The sequence below is a fragment of the Morone saxatilis genome, unplaced genomic scaffold (assembly GCF_004916995.1).
Source record: "Morone saxatilis isolate NCDOM2014 unplaced genomic scaffold, NCSU_SB_2.0 Contig6, whole genome shotgun sequence".
Lineage (NCBI taxonomy): Eukaryota > Metazoa > Chordata > Actinopteri > Moronidae > Morone > Morone saxatilis.
Window position 1 is genome coordinate 7,692,524 of NW_023340206.1, and position 12,775 is coordinate 7,705,298.

Genomic DNA, 12,775 nt, shown 5'->3' on the forward strand with positions numbered 1-12,775 from the left:
AAGACTGATCTTGTTTACCTCTGTCTGAAATCAAGGACCCATTTTTTCAAACGTTACATTACTTCTTTAGTTTTAATGGCAGAACAGAACCCGATGTCTATACTTCAGTGTGTAACATCATGACTTCAGGAAGAATAAAGTGTAATGGACTGCACAATACCTTTCCATTTAGATTCAGCCGTTATTATCCATCTATTATGATATATTGATATATCTAGTTATGATTTTGTGCTGTGTAGTACTCTTTCTGCTAGTACACATAGTATTTTGTTCATTGTGCCACATAGAGCGGACAGTCAAAGAAATGTCTTCCTGCAGGCGGCCAGTTATGACTTTTGCCTGCCACTGATGGTCAACGGGGTGAGATGGCCCACTGCTCCTCTGTCTCCTTTACCCGCTCCGTCCTCCTCTTCCACCTCCTCCTCGCTGTCAATTAGCAGCAGGAAGCATGTCATCAAACCTCTTCCCCCGTCTGTCACCATGGCGACACCACAGTCGCAGCGCATACAGGCCACAGGTGGGGTCATTAATGTGGAGTTAGAGTTCAGTATGTGTGTGCGTACCTGTGATATCTGTATTTTAAATGCTGTTAACTGGAATTGTTCTGCTGGAATGAAACTGAAGCTGGAATACTGTGACACATTTCACACATTAGGTTCACATGGCTAAATGTAATAATTTTTTCTCTCTCTTGCTGTTTTTAAAATGTTTTAGTGTTGTGTGCCCCACTGGAAATGTCCCCGTCTCGCCTTCAGTTCCATGTTGAACCTTTGGCACCACAGTCTGATGTTTACACTAAGGTATCAACAAGGGTATATCATATTTTTCTCTTTATTCTTCAATTTTCTTACTCTCTTCCTTTTTTCTTCCATGTTGTTTTCATTTTTACTTCCACTTGTCGTTTTTGTGGATTGTAGCATCATACTGAATATCTGTCACCACCTTCTGACCCGTAAAACAATTTTTTTTCTCATCTTCTGTGTTTTCTGATGTCTATTCCTTTAGTCTCATTCTCTCTTTTGCTCCTCTCTCCCCGTGCAGACAGTGGAGCTGAAAGCAGTGTGCGAAGAGAGTGTTGTTTGGCGTAGTGGTGTCAGGAAGCATGTAAACTGGTGGTTTGACTGCAATGCAATAGTGCTACCAACAGAGGACAGAAGACAGGGAGAGCTATGTACGGTGTCTCCATCATCAGGCAGTCTGGGGCCTGGTCAGTCCATCTGCTTGGCGGTCAGCATCAGCCCTGAGGCTGTCGGAACAGGTGAGAAATTATTGGAAACACACACACACACACACACACACACACACGTTATGATGGATTACTTTATCTCTCACTGCCTTCCCCTCTCTCACATTAGTCATGTCATTGTAAATATATTTGTCCTCTTACACACGTTCAGATCAAACCAGATAATGCACAACACAATGTCATAGCTGTAAAGCATAGAGTGTAACATCCTTCAAAACATGATTTCAGAAGTAAATCTAAATTAAAAGAATACTCAAAGAATGTCCTCATGCAGCTTAGGTCATTAAATCATGGGGCCTTAATAATCCTAAGTGATGGACCATAATCATTGAATTATGTTTCACCCTTGGACCCAGCCACTTAAGGCAATGCTTAATCATGTCAAGCTGAGACACCGGTTGTTCTTTTCCATTTCTGTCCAGTAGTTAATAATGCTTTACTTTTTCCATCCTTAATGGTCATAGTCTAAGTCACCCCAAACCCAAAGTACAGCCACTAAGACTGTCTGCAAAATAGTTACTGCTTCTTTTTTTAAAACAAGAGTCAGGAGAGTGAGAGATGGCAGAAACAGGCTGTACCTTTGTCCCATCCTCCAGCTCCACCTTATCCAGACGAGGGGACTACTGCCCAGCACTCACTGTGTATATGTTGGATAAAGCTCAAGCACTGCGAAGACCTGTGTGCTCAACCTGATTTGTACATTTTCTTCTTCTAGGTTCTGGAAGGGTGACCAAACTTTCCCTTCCTCTTTACCTGGGAGACAAGGGAGGCAAGGGGATGGGAGCAGAGGAAGGACATCAACCCTACCGACAGCTGTCCATCACCGTTACTCTCCAGTTTCCCAGTATTACAATCCACCCACCTCAAATCCTTCTTACACCAGTTCCCCTGGAAAGCAATGCAACTGCCACTCTCACCCTGCTTGCCTTCGGATATCGTGGGTTGGTTTATACACACACACACACACACACACACACACACACAGTGATTTCTATTCAGCCCCAGGCCACAAACTGTTCCAGTGACTGTTTTATGAATGCCTCACTTTTTATTATATGGATCATGATACATGGATAACTGCTTTGCGTCGTCGTCAGCTTTTTGGGTGAGCTGAGCAATAACGATGATGAATTTTTATTGTATTTACATTTTTCTAGCTTGTAGCAATTTACCAGCTGTGTTGAGCCATTGGAGCTAAATGATTGCGGAGGAAACACCGCCACCCACATAAACTGACTACATTATTCAATCCAGTGGTCTTTTTATCAATCAAGCCAGGACCCCCACACATTAACGGACATGTCTGCACTCTGATGCTCTTTTTAGATGTATTTTAGATATTAGTGCTTGTATGTCTGAAAACTTTATACAGCTCAACCGGGATAGAACTGAAATTTTACTTATAGTTTCGAAGGCTCAGAGAGAGAGAGAGAAACCAGGAACACAAAATAAAAATTCTCCATGATCTACCCCGAGCCAACAAGCAGGAAACCTCTGTGCCATCTTTGGCTCAGGTGGGATATGTCGGCTTTTTTATCACCTGAAAATCTAGCAGAAAATCTGCAATGCTGTCTTGTCTACTAAAAAAACAAAACATAAATTGGTTACAATTCATTCAGAACTCTGCTCCCCAAGTGATGTCTAGCACCAGAAATAAGTTATTGAAGTACAGAGAAATATTTAGTGATATAACCTGGTCAATAATGATAATAATGTTTCCACATTTGTATATATTTAGCTATTATAACGGTGTATTCTTGGTCTTGGAGACAGCAGTTGACCAAACAATCCCTCCTCAAGGTCCACGTAGCTTTCGATGATGTCAGTGCCATTGTAAATGTTAAAATCTTATTTTTTTTTTCAAGTAGTTTCAACAAACAACGTCACTTCAAGTAGCCTTAGTAGCTTTTTTGGAGATTTTTAATTAAATCACATACTGATATTGTCAAACAATTATATTACATTCAGATCTAGTTTGTTTCATCTATCTGAGATGTTCTTTTACACATCTTCTGTCTGTTCACATTTGCAGCGGAACCGAGGTAACAGCTGAAGTGGATGAGGTGGACCTGGAGGATGGGACAAAGATACAACCTGTTTCTGTCATTTTTCCAGAGGGTAACAACATCCCTACTCAAAACCAGGATCAGGTACAGCCCACGAGGAAAAAGTGAAGGAGGACCATCTTGTGATTTGCCTCAGTGCAGCGTTTCATATCATGTGTTCTAAATGCTGTCTACAAGATTTTCACTGCGTTTGTTTTGATGATAATTTATTGTATCAGAGATGTTTCCTCCCCATCAAGAAGATATTATTTGGTGGGGTAAAAGTCACACCTCTACAACTAAAATACATGAATGAAATTCATCCTCATAACATTTATTAATTATTCTTATTGGTGTTTTGTTTGTTGGACTTGTGTTGAGTGTGGTTGTGTCGGCTCTCTCCAGCCTAAAAGATCTGTTGTGCATCTACCATGGCTGTGTTTATCTGTACATTTCACACACTCCCTCTCTATTTCATTCTGCTGCTTACGTTATATTCACACACTGTCCAGATATCATCATGTCTATATAAATTCCAGTCGCAACATGAGGCTGACGTCTCCCCACAGTCAGTTTCTGAAGATCTTGTAGCAGTGTGAGCAAAACCCAATTTTGTGCCAGATCTATCTACCTGGTGATCAGATGACACAAACTGGATAAATATATATAAGTGTAGCTTATTTTCCTGGCTGGCAATTTAACAGAAATACTGTCATAATCTATCCCACTTTCCCACTTTATCTGCAACCATAGAGGCATCCAGTCAGCATCCAGAACCAGCAGGCTGTGACCTCTCTAATCTGCAGTGTGTCCTTCTGCTCCACCATCCCTCTGTCCTTCTGCACAACCATCACCTTCACTGACCACCTCCACAACAGGTAACAGCTTATTCAAAAACACTACCCTCCAGTCGAGACATTTACAGTTGGCATTTGCACAGCCACGAGACATTTGAGCTGAGATAAAAAGTTGTGTAGTTGCACCATCACAAGTACAACATTTACGTAAAGGATATGTCTGTTGTCATCAAATCCCATGTGCAGAGCCAAACCAACACTGAATGTATCCTAGTAAAATGTATTGTGTGTGTATCTGATACATCTTATAGATTATTCCGCCACTGAAAATACACAACACTACACTGCTACGCTCGTATGCACAGTTTCCTGCTGTTTGAATAATGTTTAATACAAACTACAGTGACCAGCTGCTTTAGGAAATTAGTGAGCCTGTTATAGAAGAAACTTTATTTTTTTAGGTGTTTTTAAAGGTTTACATCTTCAGTAGGATCCAAGTAATGAGAAATAGATTAACATTGTTGGTCTTTTCATGGAATTTAAAAAAAATAACAAAAATAGAGAATATCAACAGAACCTAACCCCATAGATTTAAAGCTGATTCAATCTACCAACTTTACTCACTTGTGTTTTTCTCTTTGACTCTGCTGTACTCTCCCCCTAGGTTTAAGGTTAAGCTATATGCTATCGCTGACAACTGTCTGTTGACAGTCTGGCCCTTTATGGCCCTGCACCGCTCCGAGCAACAGATAGTTCTCAAGACTGGTACTGTATAACAACGCACACACAATTCTGTGTACCTGTATGCAGCATAACTAGACTGAAGGACTGTATAACCAGTTCAACCAATCCAAACTGTGTAAACATTATTTTGTAGCAGAAAACGTTTCACTATTTTTAATAAAAAATATGGCCTAGTGACAGCGGCAAGTAATTAAAAGTGATGCGTAGTGAAGCGTAGTTAATCATTTTTTATGGGACGTGAGTGGTTTGCGTCTCATGGTAGTGTAGCTGACAGAATATGATGTGTGGTTGTTAAAAAATCATGCTTTAGCTATGATAATTTATTCAATGCATTTCTCCTTGCATCTGATTGGTTTATCACTCATTTAGGGGCCACAGCTGTTGAGGCTATCCTCCAGCGGTATCACACACCAAGTCCTGCCTCTGGTCCGACTTCATCAACCTCCTCGTTGTTTGATCACAACAGCTCAACAAACAAGAACTCAGTCTCAGGTCAGAAAATGAACTGTACCATGTATGTGTCTTTGTGTGTGTGTTTGTAATTGTTTGAGCGTATCTCCTTATTTTTGTATATTTTCTCCTTTCCAGATAGTGACAGTCTGAGCGGTCAGGCCAGCGCGGACACAGACAACTCTCCTAACAGAGACACCCTATCCAATCTTGGTATCCCAGAATTCCCTGCTGCCAACTCAGAGGAAGGTTTATTTTACCAGAATGTGTTGTTGGCTGTGGAGAGGTGGTTTAGCCTCTTTGGGTGGCCAAGTGGACCACATCCTATCTCTGTACCACACACGCTCAGAAGGTATACCCAAGAGATTTCCCAGTAGTTTGGCTCAGGAGCCACATTTGGAGATTTGGAGGTTTATGCCAAAGGACTTTACTTTTAGGGACTTTCTTTATTATAATGTGTGTCTCCTCTCTCCCTTCAGAGTTGTGTCAAAGATTCAAATGAATCCTTCCAGTGGACGGGCTTATCGAGTCAGTCAAAATAAAGACTCCAGGTATGTATATGAGTGAAAGTGTGCACATTGAAAGCAGATTTTACCCTTTTCAGTACTGCTTTTATATGGAGATCTCTAGAATAAGCAGAGGCTGTCGTACATAAATGTTTGTTTTTTAAAACAGCGGTGGGCAGTCTACTCAGGTTTTTTTATTTTATTTTATGTATTCTGATCTATTTAGAGAGTTATGATGGGTGAAGGAAAATAATAGATGATACTTTGAACTGAAGCTCTGGTGGGATTTAATTTCGTATCAGTGGGGAAATTGATCTGTCTCAAGATGCAGGAGAGAAAACGGTATTGTATTCTTGTGTCTAGGTCTGTAGTGGACATGCTTCATCACCTGACTGGAAAACAAATTCCTGGTATTCCTTGCTGTCAGACGTTTTCCAGTGATATAGACCAGCGCACCAATCAACTGCTACAACAGCATGAAGCTATGCTTGCTTTTCTCAGGTAGGCCTTACACACATAGATACAATGCTACAATGCTGCTGACATTGTTTGCCTCCTGACCAAGGTCCCTTTCAGACATGCATTTTGTTACATATATGTGACAGCAATCTTACATCTTGGTCTTCAGTTTGAATAAGTGAAAGTCAGTTTTCAACAGCAATCTTGCTAGGTTGGACTTTATTAATATTTCTTCCAACATGGCACAAATATGAATTGAATGGCATCACCAGTACAAGGTACAGTAAGTCCTGCAACACTCTAGATAAGCCTGTTTGAAGTTACTGAAGAGATTTTTCTCATTTCAAACTAGTATTAAAAAGCACTCCCTCCCTATATTTTCAGTTTTCATTCTTGCTAACTGTATGGAAACAATAATAAATATTCAGCAGAGCACTTTACATACAGTATCTAGGAATGAAATGAAAGTCCCAGCTTAATGTCATGTCTTCTGTAATTGTCTTCTGTTTGAAACAGAATTCTCTCTCTGACAAATGATGACATTAATCAAAAAAATATATTAGTGAATTCACTGTGAAAAGGGAGGGCATGCTTAACACCCACAATGGTCATTAATTGTCAATTACTTATACTTATTATAAGTATTCACTTAAGTTTGTACGACTCAGCTTTGATAAGTGAAACGTGTCATGTTGATAACTAATAATAAAGATTTGCTGAAATGGGCCGCTGAGGTCTATTATTGTGGGTCTCTCCTTTAATGTCCTGCCATGTCTGAATAAAATCGTAAGGAACATTTATATAACAGACGCCCACTTTGTGTCTGAATGGCAAAATGCCATTACTTTAAGAGATAGATGACTATAATGGTGTTATATTTTATATTTATTCTATTTTTTGGGCCACTAGATGTTTTTCTGTTCATTGTAATTCTGTGTTCAGGGTACAGGGAGCCTGCCTTTGTCACATCAGACCAGAGTACTTGTTAGACATGAAGGAGTTCAGACACTGGTGCTCCCTCCAGGTACAGATACACATGCACACACAGCAATTTGATCCTAGATCTACATCATTTAAATTAAATTGCATGTGCTCTAAATCCATGCTTTAGTGACGCCTCTTCGTTGAAAATCTTATGAAAATCTTATCCTGTTCTCGCGCATATATAAAGTGTAGACATCAATATATGTGTTTGTCTCAGTCAAATGAAGAAGAACATGGTCTGGGCTATAGCAGTGTTGACTATGAGTCTCTGAGCAAGCAATCCTGGACTGACGTGCTGCTCCAAATATACAAGGTGAAAAACGATTTCTGAGTAGTGCAAAGAGTCAATCTCATCTTTATAAATACCAGTACTGAATATTCCTCTGCTCGTGCCCAGGTGCTGGTGTTGGGTCGCGTGTCAGAGAGCGGTCTGAACCAAACTTTGGACCACGAGGATGTAGATGGAGTCCTTCCTGTCAGCTCACAGCCACTGGCCAGTAACATCTATTCATCCTGGGAGCTCCAGTTGCTCTCATGGCTCAACAAGCACTACCAGAGCATGAGGAACGTTGTGTGGGGAACAGGTAGGAAGCACAACATGTACACACACACACACACAGAACTTTTTTTTAACGATTAAAGGTAATTGCACTGAAAAGCGGGGTGGCATATTCTTGATGCAGTGCTTAAAAGATAGTGTGCTATGAATGACTCATATTTAGAGTAACTCAGGTAACAGCTTCTCCTTTTTAATTGGCTCTGACCATTGGTAAGTTAATTTGACAAACAGCGCAGACAGAACTTCTGTGATAGTTACTCTATTATTAAGTGGTGTCTGTAACTTTTCAAAACCTCTTCAACTTTCTTTCTCATTTAAAGTTTTAATATTTTGTGCATTTCATACTTCCAATTCTAGTAGACCTTGTAAAAGCATTTATAATTGAATATCCTGCTGTCAGGCTTGATTTGGTTGGTTTTTCAGTTCACCTTTTTAACCGTCTTAATATGTATTAGTGATTGATTAGTAATTTCTGTATGGTAATGATTCACAGGTGGTGTCCCATCAGCACGCTGGATTGTGAATTTTGACCTGGACTTGACAGATGGACTGGTGCTAGCTGCTCTGCTTGCTGCCTACTGCCCTTACCTGGTCAGTGTGTGTGTGCCTGTGTCTCTGAGTACGTCTGTTCATTTTGTGTGGACCCACTTCAGTGTGTGAGAGTCAATGAGGGATGGTGGTTAATGTCTGTAAGTGGCACTGTGATTGATGTGATGAGGACGCAGTTAGTCCTGAACAAGATTAGGAGAGCCTGCTATCATGCTAAGCACCATTTCGTTTCTGTATGTAATTGTGTGTGTGTGTGTGACAGAGAGAGAGAGAGAAAGAAAGAGAGAGGGGGGAGTGTGTGCAACTTTAAAAGTCTGATTTAGAGAGCACGTATTGCTACTGAGCAATGAGTAACACACAGCGAGTGGCAGAGAAAGTAGAGACAGGTGATCCAAATGAAACATGTGGAGTTACAGATAAACCTTGTCATAGTTTTTAAATCACAATCACCTGCTGTGTTCATAATTAGATCTCCAGCCACTTCCAGAGGATGTACACCACAACAAACAGCCTGGAGCAGATCCTTCACAACAACATCATAGTGTCCCAGGCTTTAACTGCACTTTGTCTCAGCCTAGATGTACAGGTAAATACCATATGGGAACAAAGGGATAGTTGGAACAGCGAGATTACCAGTTAAACCAGGCGGGTTTAAATCAGTCTGACCTCAGTTACCATGGAAACCTGTTCCCCCAGGGTAGCCTGATCCAGGTCAGGTTATTTTTCAGGTTTCACCTCAGGCATAACCAGTCTTAGAATCAAGCAGCCAGACTTCAGACGCAGTGTTTTCTACAAAGTTGTTGAATTAAAAGATGTTTACTATGTGTACTTTTACTTATGTTTGAGTACTTTGACCTTTTAATTGAAAGAGTGCTCCATCATTTTAGCATTGCACTCAAAAAACGTTGTCAGACTCACAAACGAAAAGGATCAAACTCGATTTAGCACAACCAGAGATATCATCTTTTTTATTTCCACACACATTCTTCCTTGTCAAAACCTGGTGCTTTGGGTGTGTTATGGTAGCAGCTGCTAATGTAGCCTGGAGCCTCTTGCCTCAAGCAGAGATGATGATCGGGCTAGAGAGTACCAGAAAGCTCACTTGTTTGTAACTCCACCCCTCAAGATTCCTTTAATTTCAAACTCGTAATCTTCAGACTCAACCGTCACTGACTCAAGTAACATCACTTGAGAGCATTTATCAGATTGACACAGGTTCCTCTGGAGGCACAGAAGGCTTTATAAAACTTTTGTCACATATGCAGTAGTACAGACTTTGTAAAATCAGAGGAGTTTTGAGGCTATAATCTTTGGTTTCATATCATAAAGATCATTTAAATAAAATTAACAAAGTGAAACAGACACTTACTAATATTACCCAGTACTTCACCTATTATACCTATATTTCATTATAATCTTAACAAGGAAACGGCCGATTGACAACCAATCTATAAGGCATTTCCGATGACTTAAATAGTCTCATGGTCCATGCTTACCATCTTGCCAATGAGCTTTCAGAACAGCTTCAGTTTTGTGTTTTAAAGTCATGAATGGTGCATTTTTAAACTAACTTGATTTAGTAATAGCTCAGATCAGCTTCATGAATCAGCTAATCTCTGATTCAGTTCTGTTGACCTTCGTTTTAAGATAGTTCTAGTAAATAATATTACCACCCGAGCATAAGCAATTACTTTGACAGGAAAATGTTATCCAATTAACTGCACACTGATTACCTTAATTAATGACCTCTTTAGAATTAACTGGGATGTTAAATATACTCATCATTGATTATGCAGAGTTCTAGGCAACACCTTCCTGTTGTTGGATTTATCTGAATTATTCATCTGTGTGTGTGTGCGTGTGTGTGTGTGTGTGTGTGTGTGGTGTGTGTTTGCCAACAGACTTTGTCAGACCCTAATCCAGCTGCAGAATGTTAATCTGTGTGTTCATCCTGTATGGAGAGGCTCCTCAGTACCTGCCACTGCCACACCAATCACTCTCTCAGGATTGCCTTGCACAGCACTTTTCAGAAAACAGGTAACACACACACACACACACACACACACACACAACATCGACTTTGGTCTTAAAGACACTTAAATAAAAATTGAACTGCATGCCTGGTAAATCAAATTCACGAGCATTGCGAGACTGGAAATGGCTTGGATAATAACCTCCTGGACAGATAATAACACACACGCAGACACATGCAAACCCCGCAACTGGGATCACACACAGTCACACCTTAACAAGATTATAGACACACACATACATTAATAGGATTATAAACACACCCACACACACACACACTAACAGGATTACAAACGCAGACAAATATACATTTGGGTAATGATCCACATTGTCAGGTTAAGCCACATTACATGCCTAACAAAAACAGATGTCAGTTTAACTGCACTAATAAAGATGGATTTCATTGTTGTATTGTTTTCTGGCAGTGGCGTTTGTCTGTGTGTTGTCTTGTCTGTGTTTATATGTATGAATATTGTGGCTATTTCTATGTGTTTCTGTGTGTCTTTTGGTGTGTTGGTGCTGCAGGTGCGTCTGAAAAGCCCATCTTCCAAGCCTGTCAAATACCAGGCCTTCCTTTTTGGAGGGGATGCCCATCTCTTCTCCCTTCCTGATGGATCTACTGTCACCATTCCTCCAAAGTATGTTTTTTACCCAGAAAATGAAAATCACTTTGCACTTTTATTAAAAGTAGAATGCCAAGAAACAGGTACAAAACATGCAAGAAACCAGGTTTTGTTTGTACAGTATCTTACAGCACATAGGGTTCTTTATACACACGTTAATGTAGTGAACCCTTTACTGCTATATGTCACTCCTATAGATTCAAGAATGATTAACTTGTATGTACACTGTGCTACCTCTTTTTACGGTAATGATCGAACCAAACCTGCCCACACACAAGGTCAAAGAAACATCTCGCTTGAATGGTTTTATCCTTGAATAAGCGGCATTGTATGCATTATGCACAGAACTGGATAGAGATTCGGACTGAAATGACCTTGCCTAGGGTGACTAATTGAAAATTGCATTATTTCCAGCTCAATTTTTATGCAACGCACTAAAACAGTATCCTCCAGGTTAAAGCATAAATAATCTTGAACAAAGTTTTGCGTAATGAAATTCTGGTTATGAAATGCCTTTGTAGTGTGCATCAACAATAAGTGCTTAACTTCAGTGGTTGGTATCGTTAGCAAAGAAGTGCTGTCTATGCATCTGCACTTCTACAATTGCTTGTTTTGGGCAGACCTTTGCCCTGCAAAGAAAAGGAAAAGCCTTCTGCAACTTTTCACAATCCAAGTTGAGTAAATTTAGTTTTGCCTTGAGACTGTAGCTCATTAAAATGTACCAGTTTTGCTCTCAAATGAGGCCTCTCTATAAAAATAGCCCATGTCCCATTTTGAATCCCTACTGTAGACTCTTAGAAATCCTGTCTTTTACGACAATGCCATTATGCAGAAAAATAGTATTAAAATTCTGCTGATTCATTACTATCATAACCTGAAAATGGTAGGTTATACAATTTAAATAAATGAGTTGTAAAAGCTCTGTGGAGAGCATTCTGGTTCACGTTGAACAGAGACTGAATTATCAGATAATTGTCTGTTGGCTGTGGTGATTTTCACAGGATGAGCACTGAACTGACCATCCACTTCAGCTGCTCCTTCATGCAGCCCATGGAGGCAGTTCTTCTGCTCATCTCCAGCTCTCCTTTTGGCCTGCGAGGCACCACTCTCGCCTTCAATCTGAAGACCCATGTCAGTCACATCACACCCACAGTGAGTATAATTCATTTAAGGGGCTGACTGTCATGCAGTTACACATACTGCACTACTGACATAATAGTTTACTACAAACCTCACTTACTAATTTGTTAATGGCTTGCTAACCATCCATCTGTCTGACTGAATCACCATTCACTAGCACTTTGTGTCTAACACACAGGCTGATAACTAGACGACAGATTGTCTTCTTCCTACTGTTTCTCCTTAGAACATTGTCAAGTGCAAGTCTCCATGTTACCAACTGAAAGTGGTCCAAGTGCCCATAACTAACCTTTTCTCCAAAGAAGCTAAGTTCAGGTAGGTGTCTGTCTCCACGTACACATGCATGCACACAATTTGTGACTGTTAGGACTCCCCTCTTGAAATTAAAGTGAAAGTTTTAAAGGGTCTGTGCATCCAAATTACAAAAAAACACATTTACCACCTAACAGAGTCTATCCAGAGAGCTGTAGTTTTATTTTCCCAGTTTTAAATACTGTAACTGTCTGAGAGATTCACTGCAGTGGAGGTCAACTACATTTTGTTTGTGATGTAAGATAAGATGAGATAAGATATTCCTTTATTTGTCCCACAATGGGGAAATTCCGATGTTGCAGCAGCAAAGTGGATAGAGAAAAAGAAACA

At 40.1% G+C, this 12,775-nt stretch overlaps 1 protein-coding gene across 1 annotated transcript in view; it reads left to right on the plus strand.

Moving 5' to 3' along the window:
- LOC118339730 (cilia- and flagella-associated protein 47-like) overlaps positions 1-12,775 on the plus strand; it is a 44,645-nt gene that overhangs the window by 11,595 nt on the left and 20,275 nt on the right. The window contains 21 exon segments of the mRNA XM_035677444.1: positions 319-517; positions 715-800; positions 1,042-1,258; positions 1,962-2,187; positions 3,279-3,396; positions 4,045-4,169; positions 4,753-4,853; positions 5,202-5,324; positions 5,421-5,634; positions 5,762-5,833; positions 6,152-6,289; positions 7,190-7,271; positions 7,449-7,544; positions 7,629-7,815; positions 8,284-8,381; positions 8,809-8,924; positions 10,233-10,327; positions 10,330-10,376; positions 10,896-11,008; positions 11,995-12,145; positions 12,360-12,448. Coding sequence (XP_035533337.1) covers positions 319-517; positions 715-800; positions 1,042-1,258; positions 1,962-2,187; positions 3,279-3,396; positions 4,045-4,169; positions 4,753-4,853; positions 5,202-5,324; positions 5,421-5,634; positions 5,762-5,833; positions 6,152-6,289; positions 7,190-7,271; positions 7,449-7,544; positions 7,629-7,815; positions 8,284-8,381; positions 8,809-8,924; positions 10,233-10,327; positions 10,330-10,376; positions 10,896-11,008; positions 11,995-12,145; positions 12,360-12,448 — 2,693 coding nt within the window.